A 19,304-nucleotide genomic window follows, 5' to 3' on the forward strand; every position below is an offset into this window, starting at 1 on the left:
TAATAGGATTGTAGGACGCAAGTCTCCCAAGATCCAGATATCAGACTGTGTTGATAATTCTGTTTCTGCCAGAATTCAGGATGCAGTTTCCGTGCCTTGTTTTGTTCTCATTTGCACAACCTTTTGGGCTTTCCCTCAATCTTTCTGTGTGCAGCCTATAGTCTCTTGAAGGCCTCATTCTCACTAGCTTTGACAGCCTCAATCTGAGCCACGGCAGAAGCTACTTTTAACTATCTCCATTCTTCCACTTTGGGGTGATTTGAGTATGGGTAACATTGGTCTTTTCAGACACTGTTATAATCCATTCAAGAATATGATTATGTAGCGCCATTGTCTAAATTGCTGATTAGTCTGAGCAATGCATAAGTAGTTTGAGTTTGAAACTAGTTTGTCTGGACTTACAAGTTTGGAATTTTTTATTTTAAGTTAAAATTAGAGAATAACATGACTAAGAGGTGGCTTTTATGGACTTTACGATCATGTCCCCGACATAGATTTGTATATTTCTTTCTGTTTGTGCGGCGCATATCGTGTTCATGATTCCCTGGAATGTCGTCCCAGCGTTTGAGCATGCCGAACGGGATCATCCAGAAGGCAAAGACGCTCCTATGGATAATGAAGGCGGTGTCTTCTTGGTCCTCTTTCGTCATTTTTATCTGATTATAGCATGCAATTGCGTCCATAAATGAGATCAATTTATGCCCCGTTGTTACATCAATGAACTCATCGATTTTGGGAAAAGATAGAATTCCTTGGGACAACCTTTGTTCAAGTCGGAATAGTCCACGAACATTCATCACTTGCCATTGCCTTTCTTTACCAGGATAGTGTTGGCGGTCCATTTTGAGAATTGTACTTCTTTAATGAACCCGGTTGTCTGTAGCGGCCTAGTTCTGCGTTAATTGCTTGTTTAGAGAATATCCTCTTCTTCTTTCGTACACATTTGGTCCCAGATTTAGAATTTGTACGAGTAACATATAATGAATGTATAAAATCATATTTTAAGTCTTTGTTATATATCATTTTCTCAAACTCGATTTCTCAAACTACACATGTATCTGCATCATTTTTACACTTAAGCAAGAAACAATGTGGTCGCTCAACATGTCAAGATCCTAATGGTAAATGAAGGTTCGTGTTACAAAAATGTGGCTTTCGTGATCTAATGTGAACAATGAGAACGAAGTGATCAAGGGATACAATCTTATTTTTTGTAGATGACAATGTAAGTTTGTTTCCCGACAATGGCACATATTTTTTTCATAATATTTCAGGCATCTACGTATATTTTTAACTGTTGAAAATAATAAATAATTTTGTGAATATTAGCTGAAAGACTTATATCAATTTGGAGGCTGTATTTATATAGAACTATCATGTTCACGCTTATGTTTGCATTGATAATTGGAAGAATCTATTCGAGACTATTGTTGAAGGAGGTCTTTACATTGTGTCAAATTTCTTCACATAGGAGGTTTTAGGAACTCTCAAACGAGTCTCCTCCAAAATCATTGTCAACTTTCTACTGCAACGTCAGTGGAAGATTCGACTTGACTGAAAGGTAAACTTTATCTTCCTGGATCGTGCTACTAAATAGTTGATCGAGAAGACTACTATTAAAGTGATTGCAGAAATTAGTGAGGTGCATTATTATAATTCAATGAATGTTGTGTTGGTTCCTTCCATCTATTTTTTTTTTTTTTTTGGTCAGTTATATGTCATGTTTTGTGAACTTTACACATGTCTCTATTACAGCTGAAAAGTACAGAATTTATACAAATTATTGAAGATATTGTTGGCAAGAAATACACCTTTAAAATCCAGCTTATAAGTGATAATATCTTGATGTATAACAAGATGTACTATGCAAATTTGAATCTGGTCATTCATCAACTTCGGTGGGTGAGGCAACAATTTTTACAGCTTCTGCAATGGGTGATGTGAGCAGTGTCTCAATAGTCATATGGATATCTTGAATTTGAATGTTTCTTGACCACCACATGCTGCAATCTTACTCAATTTTTGTCACAGAACAATGCAGTTGATTTGGGACGAAACTGGAAACAGTTCTAGCAACACAACAAGCTAATCCAAATCGTCAAATAAGAAATGTGATATGGTTAAATTAGCAATCTCTCTATATAGAATTCATATTCTTATTCTTATTATCACAATAATTGGTCTAATGATAAAACATATGCTCCTAAATAGGAGAAATGAAATGTTACTTTGTGTTTCAATAATTGGAAGTTTTGAATGGAAGCTTTCAATCAATTTCATAAATGATTCCTCTAAGTTGTCTTTTTCAATAACGGTTTTCAACGATCTTAAACTTATTCTCTTTTATTTAAGTTGATTCAACATGATGTTTGATATCATTTTACTTTGGTTATGGAATGTTTTTTTTTCTGCTATAATAAATGAACGTTTATGTTTATCATATTCTCTATCTAAAGTATAGATTATCACATATTTTCAAATATATTGTTCTCGTGATCTCATTAAAATATTTTTGTGGTATAGATGTGCTTAACATTTTGTTCTTATGTAATACGTAAATTTCAATTAATATGATTTATATAATTATTTTAGTTTAGACAATTTTAAAATTAACATATGTGAAACACGAACATATTGCTAGTTTGATTAGTAATTTTGTTTAAAAATAATTTGATTAATGTTTTATAATCGGTGTGAGTAAGTCGAAATCACTTATGATTAATTCAAATCAGTATATTATTCAACCTGTATGGCTAAAAGATTTAAGAACTTAAGAACTGTTTATTTTTTCTGAAAATGAATATTTTTATAATTCTTTTTGATATAAATATTAAAAAAGTGTCTAATATTTATTCCGAGAAAAAAATTAATAACTTTTTCAAAGAAAGTAAAATTTCATGTATTTTCCCGAGAGATGACTTTAGCTTTTTATCGTTTTTGAAACTTCAGTGCACTATAATTAATTAATCCATAAAATCTGTGCATCACCGAAACCCTAACGAAAATGGCGTCGTCGTTGGGTTCTCTGAAATCAGCCATTTTCGATCGCCAAGCTAGAAGACAGTGGGTGATTGATATTTTTTCTTTACTTAATTTCGATATATGTGTGTTAATATTTGCATCCTAATTGATTTTCACTGTTTAATTTTCTAGGCAATATCAATCTCATATACTAGGCCTCAATGCTTACGATCGCCACAAAAAATTCATCAGTGATTATGGTTAGCCCCGTGTCTTTTTCATCCATTCATTTGTGTTTACGATTTCATTTGTTTTGAACCAGCTTACTTTTGCTTTTAGGGATTTTTTTTTGTTTAGTGTAGTATTATGATGCTTATCGATAAATAGTGAATTGGTTGGACAATAAAGGGAACATACAAATAATGAGATGTTTATTTGTTGGATCCTTTTGTCCTATATCTAGTGAAGGATGAACGATCTCCTCCGCTGAGAATGGAAGGGGGCTACAATCATTCGTACATTTCCTTTTCGATGTTGTTTTAGTTGAACTTGTCAATTTGTGATATCAATATCTGCTCGGTCTCCAGTACCTGAGTGTAGTTATGTTTAGTAATCTGTTTTTGATTTTTGATATTAATAAATAATCTCTCTCTATCTCTCCCTCTCCCTCTCCCCCTCTCCCTCTCTCCCTCTCTCCCTCCCCCTCCCCCCCGCCCTCCCTCCCTCTCTCCCGGTACCATCATTTTTGATAGTTAATAACTGAAAAATCCAACGATGATGAGAAACAAACTTAAGTTGTTTAGTTTGGCAACCAACTAACTGTGTCACCTCATGTTCCGCATTGTGTACACCATAGATTTAAGGTACAACATTGAAACTTTGTACAGTTACTGTCTATCTAGGTCTCTATAGTGGAGTTATAATATCTTGTCAACTGTTTATCAATGTCTGTAGTGAAGCTTTATTTGTCTACCTAATACATTTTATCTTATGGCATTTAGCAACTAATAGCTCTGATGAGTATATGGCATAAACAATTCTCATGACAATTATGTTCCCTACAGTTGACTTTTATGGGAAAAATGTGTCAGCAGAAGAAAAGCTGCCTGTTAAAACTGATAAAGATACTCTTAGAGAAGGTTATCGGTATGACCCTCTTCTTGAATCTGTGGGTGTTTCTTCATCTACAGTATCGGGGTTTGATGTATTATCTGTATGTAGAAGTTAGGTTTTACATTTATACGATGTTATTGATGGAGATTGTATTTTCTCGCGGTGCAATTGCTTAATTATATTTACTTAACCATATCTCGCAGATTTATAAGATCTGAGGAAGATGACCTGGATCCCTCCTGGGAGCAGAGACTAGTGAAGCGCTACTATAATAAGCTTTTTAAAGAGTATCCTTTTTAACCAGATTGTAATTATTATATGATTTTGAAGGGGTTCTGCTTGAGTAATCGTTATGTATGTTATTGTTTCTTGCTATATAATATACCTTCTTAAATTGCATAAATGATTAATTAACTTCTTATTTACATAGTAGATTAGAACACGTTGCTAATTAAAGATAATTTACTGTTAAAATCACTGCATAGCTTTCAGAAAATGCCTATATCATCTTGATATACAAGTGTTAGGTACTTAATTTTTCAAAGACGTTTCAGTTGGAACCTCTGCTTTGCCCAACATTTACCTATTTCAAATATAAGAATATTTTTATTGTAATGATATAAGAAGTTACTTGTTTTATTGGATAGTAATCTATGCATACATCCTTTTGAACCAAAATACTAATCTAGTTAGATAATCAGCTATGGGTTTTAATTTAACAGAGAATATTCTCTACGTTGTAAATTTTGTCTTTACTGGCTGATTAGGGGGGAAAAAAATAGGTCCGAAGAAAATAGCAATTTGGTCTTCAACTACCAATTTGCTTGTGTAGACTGAGATCTGGTATTTACCGAAACCATGTGTAAGGTAGTAAAAAAGATATTCTCTTAACAAAAATGTGAAAGGAATGAGGAGGCCCTAGATATTGATATCCTTGCAGTATTGACATTGATATAAATCCACACCTTGTGACAAACCTGAATCTGGAAATTAGGGGCTGTTGTTTGGTTCGCTGTAGGGTTGGAATGAAAAATTTGATTATGGTGGTATGGATATGAGGTTTTATTTCTGAAATCATGTGTTTAGTTGAATTGTGAAATGAATATACTTGATTGAAAATATTTTGGAGCCGTTAATTTAATCAATTTTGTTTATGTATATGAAAAAAGTTGTATATTATACAATACAAAGTTAAATTACTATACGATTTATAAATAATAAAACTAATATAAAAAATACATTTGATTAACAAATAAGTTAAACTACTAAATACTAAATATTTACTAACTAAAAAAAATAAGTAATTGATATGAAAATAAATAATCATTACTCATTAATTAGATTAAATTATATTTTCCAAGTAAACATCAGGTTTGGAATAAATAAAACTCATACCAGGTACCTGAACACCCCGAAACAAATGACCTAAAAGGAATTAGCCTGGGATGAAACAATTTTTGTTTAATTTTGGAGATGTCCTACAATTGAGAGTACCTTTATTACGTGTCAGGAATAATATTTTTTTTCTAGTACAAAGTAACGATTATCACTTGTTTATTTCTCTTAACGTGACAAAGATACTGTATAGCTGATATGTCACAATACAGGACAGGCAAGGTATTCATTTAATTGTTAAATGATCCAGAGCTTTTTCTTGTGATTTATTGGAAATTTCTTTTTAGAAACTGCTGTAAAACCATAAGGGAGGGCAGAATTATTATGTAATTAAGTATTACCTCATTTTCTCTGAAAGTTAGAATTGTTTAAATCCTTAATTACTTGTTCACACATAATCTAAAACCTGCTGCAATCATAGGTTTTAATATATTATCTGAAGATTTAAGCACTTTATATCTGTATTAACACTCATATGATTATATTTAATATAAATGTTGACGTGCCACCTTATCGGGTGAGCCTCATGTCCTCTCTTTATAAAAATTTCTGTTTTGTTTTGCAAGTTTTTACTGGTTGTTAATAAGCATATATACGTTACATAGCTATTTCATGCAAGAAAATGCAATGTTCTGTTTAAGCAGTTTTAATAATAGTGCTTCTAAGCATAACAAGTAGTTTGATCTCTTTGAACCTGTCAAATATGTTTCTTGTGCTGGAATATTATGAATAGGCATCACTGGAGTTCTAGAATTTGTCATGTCAGTAAATATTAAAAAAAGGGCACTAAATGTAACTGAAACTGTGATAGTTGGTAATTATCTGAGAACTGAACAACTTGCTGAATAAATGAATATCTCAAGTGATGTGAAAACATCCTGTGTGTATCTCTTTTATGGAGTAATACTTACTATTGACACTTGTTTCTAGTAGATTGGCCTCAGATGGAGAACAGAAAAAGAAGTAATATCTGGAAAAGGTACAATATTAATTTATGACTATCCTAGAATTCTACTTTGCATGTCTTAAGCAGCAGTTGAGGTGTAGCACATCTGTTAATAAATCCTGAAAAATCTCTCTCTCGCTCTTCCCCCTTCCCTCATATGTGGGACCACTGACCATGTTGGTAAGAGCAAGTCCAACAATGTCCTAGTTCAAGCCTTAAATATAATATGAAATATTATGTCCCAGTAGTTTAGGACATATTTAAGTAACTTCAATTCCAACAGTATGCCTTATTCTCACTATATATTTGATATTTTATTATTAAAGGCTTTTTTTCATCATTAAAGGACAATATAAAGTTGAGAGAGAAAGAGAGTGTGTATAATAATTGATTATAAAATATAAGATAGGGCAAAGAGAGGTGCCTTATTCTTGAAGAGGTTGTCCTAGTGATATAAGGCATCACTAGAACATTATTGGATCAACTTTTTTTTATCAAATGCCCTAAATTATAACTTAGGACATATAAGACATCTCTTGGACTTGCTCTAGCTTTAGTAAAGTAAATAAATTATAATTTCCTCTCTCTCTCTCTCTGCACTACTAATACTTGTTACTCGATTTTATTTACAAGTATGTGGGACCATGATTGTAACTTTTGGATTAGGCAACTATTGAAGTAATTTTTAATAATTTGCAACAAGTGACATTAGTGAAAGAACATAAATTCGATTTTTTATGTTAATTTGGGAACATTGGCACCGTTGAAGAGTACTAACCATTGGAGATAATTTAAGAGTTTAAATCTGCTATTTTAATCCAAGATCCAAGGATTGGTCAAGTAGAGCAGGTGTCTGAATAAAACTATGGAAGATGTATATCCGCGATGAAATTACTTATCCTTAGCATTGTAGCCAGTTGTATATCCTGATTCTCTTGGTAACAAGAGATCGAGGTTTAAGTCTCGATGGAGCTATTTCTGTGAGTAACTAGATTCTCCAATATGTGGATCTTTGGAAAATTATGAGAGTCTTTTATAAAGAGATATGGTAATTCTTTTCCTGTTATATTGTGATAGTGCAGATGCAAATTTTAAATTTTGTTTTCAAGTTTACATGGAGAATGTTCATAGTTATATTTGTTAACCTGTTAATAAAAGATGGAAATGAATTGATCATTGATTTTGCTCCTTTTTATGTTAGGGCAGTTTGTATGTGGTAATAAACATTGTGATGAAAAAGATGGTCTTGCAAGCTATGAGGTAGGTGTTCGTTTGTTTTTGTGAATTGTTCTCTCTGTGGTACCTTCTTTCTTTATGAAACTTAAAGCTACTGAATCGTCAATGTGTAGTTTTTTAATACTTCTTTTTCTTATAGGTCTGTCTTTTGCTGGATTTGTTATCCCAAGGATAGTTTTAAACAAATTGTACGGAGGTCTATGCACAGTTCTGAAAATAAAGTTTGAATGAAACTGCTATCATGTATAAAAGACAAAACATCTTTAGTTATGAAAATATTTTTTTCTTTTAATGCTTAGTAAATTTTCACCCCTATGCATGTAATTGTGTCAGAAACTCATTTTACAACTGCCTCCCAAACTTCTATAGCACACTCCCTTTACAAATCAATTCATTAATACCATCTTTTGCTCATCATTGTTCATATTCACAATGTGGAAAACTGAATACTCAGATAATTTGTAATTGTTATAGTTGACCTCCAGTACTGAGACTACCGTCTGTTTTTCAAAAAATTATGAACTTGGCAAGTAAATTAGAAGTAACCACATTTCCTTCACCAATCTTGAGGTCACTCTTCTTCCAGTCTTCAATGTTCATATTTATTACTCTTAGTCTTTACAATGTGGAAAGAAAACCAAAAAAAAGTTGAAAGTTGATAGATTGTGATTGTTTAGTTCTGTATCTTTTAATTTTTTGCAATGTTGTTTCTATGTCTTGCCTTTGCAGATTAATACTTTTGTGATCTTGTTAACTTACTGTTAAATCCATTAATTAATTGAGTATAGCATGTCCCAACAAAAGCTTGCTTGGTCGCCCCACCTATGATATAAAGATCTATATTAAAGCAATATTCTTAAATTTGACATCTCTGGCTTACATTATTCTTACTATTTAGCTATATTGCAGGTTAACTTTTCTTATTTTGAGGCCGGGGAGAGCAAACAAGCCCTTGTGAAACTAGTAACTTGTGAGAGGTGGTTTACTACTACTTTTGTGCTTGCATTTCTCTCTGAAATTTACCTTTACCTTCTAATTCGCATATGACCTCTTTGATTTATCTATATGCTCTGTTAATGAATTTTAGAGGACAAGGTCACTTTTCCTGGTGAACTTGGCCTGGCTTTAACTCCCTGAGATCCCTTGCATGATCTTAAACTTTCACCCCAGGGGTTAGAAGTTCCTGCCAAATGGCTGCCTAGACAGTTTTAAAGCTTGAGAAATGTCTGTATTTTATTCTCTAACCTTAATGTTCACACTTATAACATTCAAGCATCTGCATTGCTTATCTTCTCTCCCTATCCATCTTTCACATCCCTCTTCCCTTCCATTGCCTGCAACTTGCAGAATCTAGAACCAAAAAGGGAAACAGTCTAGTAAACCTATTCAAAAGTATGATCCAGTCTAAATCTAATAAATTGAAAGTTGTATACACAAAATAAAAAATAAAGAAATATTGTTTTAAGTTTGGTACCGTAACAATTTGCGAGTTTACATTCTTCTTTGGTAACGTTTCACCGCCAGGCTCTAAAATATTCGCCAGACTTAGTCCACTTAATACTGCTTCATTGGTCTTGCCCTTTTTTGACTCCACCTTTTATTGGGACATGCATTTAAAAATTTAACGAGTAAGCGTATAATTTTCTAGTAAATGGAATAACAATCGTAGAATGCAGTAAATACTTTTAGTAAAAGATAATCATGAAATTGTGCTAGTTAGTGTGTATTAATATTATTACTTTTTTGTTGACTACAGCACATGCAAACATTTAAGAATACTAGTATTAGGTAAGGGAAACTATGAATGATGTAATAGTAGCTAAAGGTGCTTTATAAAGATTTATTGAAATTTGTGGGGAGGTGAAATATATAGTACATTTTGTACAGTGCATAAAACTATTAGAGAAAGATGGCAGACATTGAAGAGCCAAATACGAATATTTTAGAGACTGTTCAAGCGATGCCAAGATTTAAGGGCAAGAAATTACTGATTATAAGTTTATTGAAATATCTATATTGTTAAAGCAAAGCTTGTTGGAGGAAATGTAAATATTGTAAAGCTTTAGTGATAGATAATGGAGTAAGATTTGGAGAAGCATGTTACATTTATTTGCAGTTCTTTTTTGGGGTTTGAAAACTATAACAAGTATCTTCATGGTTATCATTTTTAATGGCCACACAGATGCATAGTTTTGGCACTTTAGTATGATATATTGAATAAAATTTTTGGTGTTCTTTTATGGGGAGAAAAGATTAATATAAAATTAGAAATCGTTAAACTGTGTGTAGTGGAGCGCCAAGGGTTCAGGGTGGCCTAAACCTCATCAAAAGTCTTACACAGAAAATAACACAAACCAATACCATTCGATTGCATTGTCTGATAATTTTTTTTATCAACTAAAATAAATTGATCATATCTTAAGCTGTTTTTTTTATTTAACATCTATGTCTTAAACGTATAAAATAGCATTTATAATATCTTAGAGTTAATATCAACTATAGCATAGGCTCGCCTGACACCTATGGATGGCTCTGCTCTTGTGTGCCTCAGAATCACTGTTTCTTTGGATAAGGTGATAAGCATAACCTTTTTTCTTTCGATAGTTACTCCTTTATGATTACTCATATTATATTTATTTTTCATTCTATTTATTTAGAATATGAAAGTTGACAAATACCATAAATTACTAGATATGAGGTATATTTAACATTCTGCTAACCATCTCATTCTTGGTTCAATACTATCTTGGTTTCTTTGACTGCATGTGGAGTGACAGAATTCTTACTAATAAACTATGTTACTCTGACTCTTCTGTGTAGGTAGTTGTTCCCGTATCCGACACTTGTTCTGTGTCATATCCTTTGACTAAAATGTGGAAACTTTGACCAACTTAAAGACCACATTTCAGTTGACTATATGATGAAAACGAGGAGAAAAACAAAAAAGAAGGAAGCAAAAATAAAAATTAAAAACCCTGAAAATCCCAAATTTGCAACATTCCTTACAAATTTGTGTTAATCATAAGATAGTTACTCTTTTTGAAGGTATCTACTTACAATTCTAGTTTATTAATGTCTTATGCCGTGTCGTCGTATCTGTGTCCAAAAAATAGGACAATGTCCCCGTGTCCCTAATTTTAAGATTTTTCTCGTCCGACACTTGGATGTGTCATGTCCGTCCAACACTTCGTACCTGATTCAGAGCAACATAGAGCCAGAGGAATATAGAGCATAAGTATAGTAAGAAGAGGTTTATGTTTTGGAAACAATTGATAGAGTGACTACATTTGTTGGTATCTTTATGTGGTATGAAAAGAATAAGTAGTAAGAATTTAACTTAAAATTTCAGTTACATAAAAATTACATAAGACTTTGAGTCTGATGCTAAACACATGATTATTTTTTATATTCATATATAAAGAATCAAATAGCTGCTAGTAGTTTAGTTGTATAAATGTATTATTAGATAGTACTCTCCTTCATTAACTGTGGACTTGTAATAGATAAGTTAAAGTATAGTTACCAATTAGTATTAGTTTCCTTTCATGTAGGATTTTACTTGTTTTTAATATTGTAGGATTCATTTTAAACAGCTGTAAGCATCATTATTAGTCAGCTAAAGTTACCTGGTCTCGGGTATGGCTGTCTGACATGGGTGCGGATCCAAGTGTCAGATCCTTAGTTTTTTGAAACTTAAGATTTCTTGAATGTAAGTCCGAAATCAGACATGGGTGCGGGGACTCGGAATATAAGTTTAACACAAGGGAAATTTATATGTTCTTAATCCATTTTACCTCTTAGAAAGTATGTGTGACTACTGACTAGTGTCTTCTACCAATTAAACTTTTATACACTATATATGTCATATCTGTGTCAGAAAGTCAAACTATAACATTCTGAACTTTGGTTGTTACAAGATGAAGTATCCGTTTTCAATATAAAAGATCCGACTCAGATCCTCTACACACCCATGTCATGTCCGGCTGACATGCGTATAAGGCCAAAACCAAAGAGGCTGGCTAACAGAGCTAGTCAGAGTTTATATAAATAGTGAATAGCTCATAGCAAGTCTGCGTATATATTGTGTTCTTAAGTTGATTCTATGCGGAGATAGGTTCTTATCTTTTGTTTTACCCTTTTCCCACCATCCTACATCATTTTCCTTCTTGGGTGCATCAATAAAACTTTAGTGATTGCTCATAGATAGTACAGGAAGCGAACAAGCTACTGATACAATATTGGAGATACCATACCACAGTCCATTGCATCTTTAGGCTGAGGGTGGTGATGGTTTTATGATATGTTAACTGTTAAGAATTTGTTCCAAACGCCAATTATCTGTTCATCTGATTCAGATGCCGTGGCTAACTTTTCTTCTTCAAAAAGGCTTGCCAAATATCTTGTGGTTTATATATCTTACTGATTGTATTGGTTTAGGTGTGCAAAGAAGCTGAATTACAAAAAGCAGAAAGAGAAAGAGAAATTAAAACGAAATGAGAAAGAGGTGCTGCAAAGGAAAAGGTATACACCAAACTGTTGTGCCTCCCTCCCTAATTGATACCTGGCATTCTGTTATATAGACGAGGGCCTTCTAATTGCAGGGAAAGGTCAGAAAGCGATGATGATATACCTACCGATTACAAGGGGAACAAAGACAGGAAGAAAGGTACCTACAAACATCAATTATGTCTCTTTTTTTTTCCCTTTGAATTTTTAGTTCTAGCTCTGGTTAGTCACCTATATATTTGCATGTGACTATATCTCCCCATGAACTTAGGCCAGACACTGGTCAAATACTTTTTCAGGCTGATACTATAGATATCGTTTGCACATTTCATATTTCGGTGATAGATTTATAATTTTCTTATAAAGATGAACAATGTAAATATCTATAAAGTGGGAGACCTTAAATTGTAATATACACAGTTAATAAGAAACAATACTGTTTATATGACTTCATAAATATAAGATTAATTTTGTCACCTCAAAATTTATTTATTTATTATATTTTATTGCAGTCATGAAGACCTCCACTTCCTTAGATGACCAGAAGGCTGATGAAACTGAAAACTTTGATGAATTTCTCGAGGGAATGTTTCTTTAAGTCAACCATGACAGCTGCAGTATGCTATCTGACTTGAGATGATCATATCCTCTGGTAGTGTGAATCAGTGTGTAGTTATTACTGGAATATTTAGAAACTCCTAATGCTTAAATTCTGCAGTGTAAAAACTTTCGTTCTCGCATAATATGTATTGGACTATAGTAACTATAAAATTCAAGGTATTTTTTTTTTAATTCCTTGCATAATGGGCTGAATGAGTTTGAATTTCGGGTTACAATTCCTTTTTCTTTGAGTTCCAGAGTTTCAAATGTAAAATGATCAAACCCTAGAAATTATGAAGAAGAAAGACGGAGAGATTGATGAGAAAATCCTAAAATCTTCTTTAAAAGTGCTGCCAGGTATTTTTACTGTATATAAGCGGGGAAGTAAAGAATTTTTCTAAAGTCTTTCCCCAAAAACTTTTTTAACTAGTATCAGAACACTTCTAACTCGGCCAGTAGCATTCAAAGTTTTTAATTGCTTCTAGTATTACTGTTCAACTCACCGTATGGTGGATTTGCTGAAACAAGTGCTTGAAAAAAAAAGGACAAGGCACATCCAGTTGCCAACTAGAAAAATGATAAGAATCACACTTCTCGCTTGGTGCATTTTAGAATTATAATTTTATTATTTAGAAGAGTGTATTTGATCATGTAGTCATAGTCGGTAAAATTATACGTTCTGGTGCCTCGAATTATGCTATAGAGCGAATATGAAAGAGATGGATGACATCTTGACACGTATTATTTTAAAATTCTTATAAAATATGATTTCATAAATTATTTTTAATTTTTTTCTGAATAAAAAGTTAATATATAAATATTTATACAGAAACAGAAAAGTTTAAAAATAAATTACGAAATTATATTTTATACACATCTTAAATTACGTACCAAACAATGAACAAAACTGTAAATAAATGAGAGTGACGGAGGAATTCCATATCTAGATCCCTGTATAACCTCCGTCACAATACATTATGTACATTATGTACATGGTCGAAAGGTCGAAAACATCTTGATTCTAGATTGAGCATTGATAATTCCATTCCATCCCATCCAATACAAGGTCTGTACAGTTGTTTCCTATGTACTCAACCACACAAGGATCCACATGTTTAATTCCAAGATTATAAAGCACATGCACACTCAATCATCACAAAACTTATGTGTCACTTAAGAAAACAAATACAAAGATAATCTACAAGGCATAGACAAACAAAGGCTTAATTCTACAAACGCACCGAACTAGTATATCCAGAATCTTTTTCCCCACAAAAGAGAGTTAATAACACACAAACATGGATTCCACTAGTGCCCCATTACCACTTTACACCTCCTATCTAAAGGAAAATTGGTGAGGACATTTGTGCACAACTTTACTATTGCTGGAGCTCCACCTGATTAAGATTCTTCAAGCGACCCGTTTCCACAGCAAAACCATTTTTTCTGCATAACAATAGATTCCAGGATCAGTAGTAGACAAAAAAATTGTCTTCACCTATTTGATATAACTAAAAAAAAAACTTGCCAACTTCTGAAAGGGTTTGCAAGTTATATTGGCAGAATGAATCTATTGATACAGAAAAATCTAAATGGCAACTAATAAGGGCGGTCACAAACAGTGCACAGATTTAAGCTTGCTACAAGACGATATTAATCTTTTGCAGTGAGGCTTGTCAGATAGATAAAATAGAATTCCACACTTATTCACAACTATAGATCAAGGTCTCCTACCTTACATAAATGACATCCAACCAATAAGAGATCCAAACATTGTGTATATTCATAGAAGGAATTTGTCGAACTACTAACATAACTGCAATTTGAATCACCGACATAATACCTTCTGTAGCAATAAACCGTTGTTTTTTTTTGCCACATAGCAATAAACCGTTAGTTTTAGAGAGAAACACCAACAATCAACGTCACAACAAAAAATATATATATAAACGAAAATTATATTCAATCCTAACCAGATTCATTCCCATTCTGAAAATATACCTTGGTTCCAACCTAGTCATATGAAGGGATTATAATCCCCGGATTATCACCTCATTTATCTCGAATGTGAACGATTATAATCCCATGAATCTATATATTAGTCATTGTTTTAGTTCATTTCCATGGGATTACAATACCTTGTGAGAGAAGGTATTATAATCCATACAAGTGAATCAAAAAGGTGATTGGAATACAATCCCATGTGATTATAATCCTTTAAATATGTAGAAAATAATGTAGTTATCCAAAGAATATAATCCCTTCAAACAAACATGGCCCTAAGGTTTGAGCTCCTGTTGCTTGCACTAATTTCTTTAGTCTCCCCAGTTCTCTTCTCATGAAAAGAAATTATTGTGATATGGTCAATATGTAAGTTCTTCTGCTACTATATTTATCTTTATCATTTTATGCAGTGATAGATAGCTTATTCAAGCTACTAGTTTAGGTGAAAACATTAAATCAAGATTCTAAGCATTTGCCAGTGACTAGGCTATACCAATGTTTACGATGGCTTGTACCTGACCTCGCTTGTACCTGACCTGGTTTGCCCAGCCTTCTATAAAAGCCAACATTTTGCAAAGACACAACCGCACCTCCCTCACCAAGGCTTTCTCATTCCCTCTACCATTTCAATATGGTAGATATGAGCAATCAGCGGTGAACCAAGTATATAATGATAATTGGATAACTAAAGAAGAAATTCTTTATTGATGGAAATATGATAAGGTTCAAAAAGTTCTATATAATGCTTCTCCAGCATCGTTGCCAGGGGATTCAAATCGTATAGGTATACATTTGTGTAACTAACTATTGCCAATAAGGAGGGCACAAGAGTGGTGAATATCAGTTTCTGTGGGTGGGGGACTATGTTACTCCGACTCTTCAGCCTCAAGCACCTGTGTCGGACAATCGACACTCGGACATGGATATGGACACTCTGACACTTATTCTAGGCCAAAAGCATGTTGAATTTTTAAAATATAACCGAGTCTGACACTCGGACATGTATCCGTGTTAGACACTTTGAACTGAGTCCGGGTAGCATATGTGGGGGGAGAGAGTCAGAGAGAGGGAGAGGCGAATAGAGAAGAACTTACAGCCTGAGGCTTCACATGATCCACTGCATACTTTATGTTTGGATCTGCTTTTGAGGGTGACTCAGGCTTTCCACCAGTCTTTTTCTCATCTCTGGCCTTGTTAAAGATAACAGTGAAGCCTTCAGCTGAAGCAGGATCATTCACATCCCATTCACCAAACTTTGGCAATGGCCTGCCCTTATCCTGCCAATACACCACAGAAGATACCCTTAAATATTTAACCTTAATTTCAGAATTTCAATGACGGAAAAGGTTGATTAGTTCAAAACAAAAAAGATCTTTTTGGTACAAATATTACTAAAATATTCTGCTGAAACAGAATCACCCAAATTTACCAAATTTTGTTTGATTAAGCCAGCATATTTTGTTCTGTAACTAAATTTAATGCAAAAATTATATGTAACTACTAACTACAAATAGTCTTACACTATTTTCAAGTCAGTTGAATATAAGCTATCTATTCAGTTGAATATAAACTATCTTACACTATGGCCCAGACTTAAACTATCAAACACCAATTTCAACGATGCACACAAATAATTAATATATGCATCCAAAATTAGAAAAAGCGGAAGGGCTATGGTAATATAAGTGCAAAACCATAAAACATAAGACCCAGTATAAACAAGTTAGAATCAGAGTACATATAAATCAGACTTTTCTCTAGAAAACAGGTTTCTAAGTAGGACCAAGCCTTCACAAATCATCAATTGATCACCTTTCCATATATCTTTTGCCGGATTGGGCTAAAGCACCGAGTTTAAATACTTGTACACAAAGTGATCATGTCTTCCTAATTTTAATCCACAAATGACGAAATTATGGAACACGCGATCTCCAGACAAAGCAAACCTTCTGTCAGATCATTACAAAAACAAGACTACACAGATATTTTAATACGCACACAAAAATGTATATATAGGCCTTGGTGCCAAAGGTACTGCACAGCACAACAGAAAAAACAACTTAAAGCTTTCACCAAAACATATACAGCTGGTAACAAATTTCAATTGAACTACATAAAAACCCAAAAACAGATATAAAAGCACAAGTTTTAATAATACTCCATAATAAGACTGCATCAAGAGCAAGTGAATCAAGAAAGCATAAATCATCAAAGCAAGCACTTTTACAATACAAAAAAGACGAGCACAAAATGAAACTAACAAGGATGAGATCAGAGTAAATCAGCAGCTTATTGTTATAATATAATTAGATAACAACAAGAGCAATCAAAAGAGAGGAGTATAAATGAAATCTTTGATAAGAAACGATGACATACCGACATGAATCGAGAGAGATACTGATAGTTAGAGTCTGGAAGATAAACAAGGCAGAAGGAGAGAGATATGATGTAATATTCCTTTTCCTGAATAATCATAATCGTTATTCCATCTTCTCTCCTATTTATTAGTTTTATTAGTAAAATCAATATATAACCTTCTTTTAAGAGAGTTCTTGTTAGTACTTGTTAGTATTTGTCATCAAAATCGTGCTCATATTTTGGGATGTTTGTATATTTATGTTTGTTTTGATATTTTTGTTTGTTTTGTTACGAGTTTTGATAACGTTTCCAGAAAAGACTTATATGATATTTTAGATGATTTGTAAGACTTGTATTAAATATGACATGATGATGAATATCACAAAAACTCACCTCACGACATAAAATTGTTCATGTTTTAAGGTCATTTGTTGATCCAATATCAGTTGATATAACTGATAATTCTGAACGTTGAACTACAGATGCCACTGATAATTCTGAACGTTGAACTACAGATGCTGCTGCTTATGTGATGGTCAATTGCGATGCCATAATGTTCACAATTGATGTAAGTTGGATTACTCGAGATTTGATTCTAATACTTTTTGGATTAAAGAATTTAAATATTTTATGTGTTAAGCGATCTGAAAACAAAACGACTATATATTTAGCTCATTTCTTGTTACTTAATCAGGTTGTAATTGACAGTTCGATGGTTTGTCTTCAGTTATTTATTAAACTTTTTACTTTTCATCAAAAATAAAAATACTAGTTTTTAAAATATATTTATATTAAATTATATAATATTTATATTATTTATTTTATTTTATAAATTATGCATCGATATTTTTATACGCTGATTTATATGTGATGATTGTCGAGATTTTCAGTTTAATGAAAATAAAAAATTTAATGATAATTTAACAATTATATTTAATTTAAAGCAAAGAATTAAGATGGGAAAATAGTTATGAACTCTATAAAAAAATACTAAATTTAAATATATATTTTTATTTGATTTTAAATATAAAATGGATAAAATATATATTCTAATTATAATTTTTTTTAATTTTTACAAAATTTACTCATATTTTGTTTATAGCACAAAAGGAATAAAGAATGTATTAGAGTAAAGTTTTATGGAGATCATTTTTATTGGAAACCATGGAGATCACTTATGTTCTGCAAATGAAATATTGCATAAAAATATTGCAAAACGTATAGTTTTTCACATCATGTTGTACAAAATCATTATTTCACTTTAAAATCTTGAATATCATATAAGTTTCGCATGTAGAACATTACAAAATGTTATATTCTACAAAATATATTTAGTTTGCAGGACAGTGTTCAACTTGCAGAACATACATTATATACTTATGAAACATAGATGATCTTCAACAATTTTAATGAATACATGATATTTGTTGAACATACTTCACAAAATAATGTATTTTATAAATATATAAAATATAAATATACTTTTCTCTTATGAGTAAAATATAAATATATTTTATTATTATGAATAAATGTTTATTTATCAAACAATAAGATCAAGACTCCCATAAATAAATAAATTTAATTTAGTGAAATGTAGGTTTGCTTAGTATCAAGGCTCGTATAAATAAATTTTTTAACTAAACAGAAGAGGTTTGATAGTATTTATACTTTCGATCCGCAAAAAAAAATGATAAAAATTGCATATAAGGTCGCGGGACTCAATGAAAAATGACTATATATGATAGAAATTACGTATGAGGTTGTGGGATTCGATGAAAAATGACTATTCCGCGTTGGTAAAACTGAGATCTTGTATATAAATTGCATATGAGATTGCGGGGTTGATGAAAATGGTTACTTTTCACATTGGTCATATATATGATGCTATATATGATGCGGCCATGTAAGTTGAACATCCTAATTTTAAAAATAACTTATTTTGTTTTAAAATTTAATTTTATAAAAATATAAACGACCACTTTTAAAGATGATTTATAATATTCCTTATCATATTAATAATTTTCATACCAATAAATTATAAATATTAAAAAAATCATCCAAAAACATAAATTACAAAAATTAACTTAAAAATAATTTTTCACTTACTAGTAATAATCACTTCTTTTTAATTATTTTTAAAATAACCCAAACAACCCAATTGTGCTGTAATTTTGAACCAAAAAAA

At 32.1% G+C, this 19,304-nt stretch overlaps 2 protein-coding genes across 2 annotated transcripts; one reads left to right on the top strand and one right to left on the bottom strand.

Moving 5' to 3' along the window:
• The first annotated feature begins 2,907 nt into the window (after positions 1 to 2,907).
• Positions 2,908 to 12,949, top strand: LOC108223511 (uncharacterized). The gene is made up of 11 exons (XM_017397811.2): positions 2,908 to 3,063; positions 3,154 to 3,221; positions 4,026 to 4,107; positions 4,278 to 4,361; positions 5,652 to 5,691; positions 6,403 to 6,448; positions 7,617 to 7,675; positions 8,561 to 8,628; positions 12,089 to 12,172; positions 12,253 to 12,317; positions 12,670 to 12,949. The coding sequence occupies exons 1-11, from the start codon at positions 3,005 to 3,007 to the stop codon at positions 12,753 to 12,755; spliced, it is 741 nt and encodes a 246-aa protein (XP_017253300.1). The 5' UTR covers positions 2,908 to 3,004; the 3' UTR covers positions 12,756 to 12,949.
• Positions 12,950 to 13,910: 961 nt separating this feature from the next.
• On the bottom strand, positions 13,911 to 17,282 carry LOC108220383 (protein NOI4). The gene is made up of 3 exons (XM_017394133.2): positions 17,138 to 17,282; positions 15,856 to 16,038; positions 13,911 to 14,203 (listed from the first exon to the last, which is right to left on the bottom strand). The coding sequence occupies exons 1-3, from the start codon at positions 17,234 to 17,236 to the stop codon at positions 14,159 to 14,161; spliced, it is 327 nt and encodes a 108-aa protein (XP_017249622.1). The 5' UTR covers positions 17,237 to 17,282; the 3' UTR covers positions 13,911 to 14,158.
• Between the last annotated feature and the right edge of the window lie 2,022 nt (positions 17,283 to 19,304).

The sequence above is a fragment of the Daucus carota genome, chromosome 5 (assembly GCF_001625215.2).
Source record: "Daucus carota subsp. sativus chromosome 5, DH1 v3.0, whole genome shotgun sequence".
Classification (NCBI taxonomy): Eukaryota; Viridiplantae; Streptophyta; class Magnoliopsida; order Apiales; family Apiaceae; genus Daucus; species Daucus carota.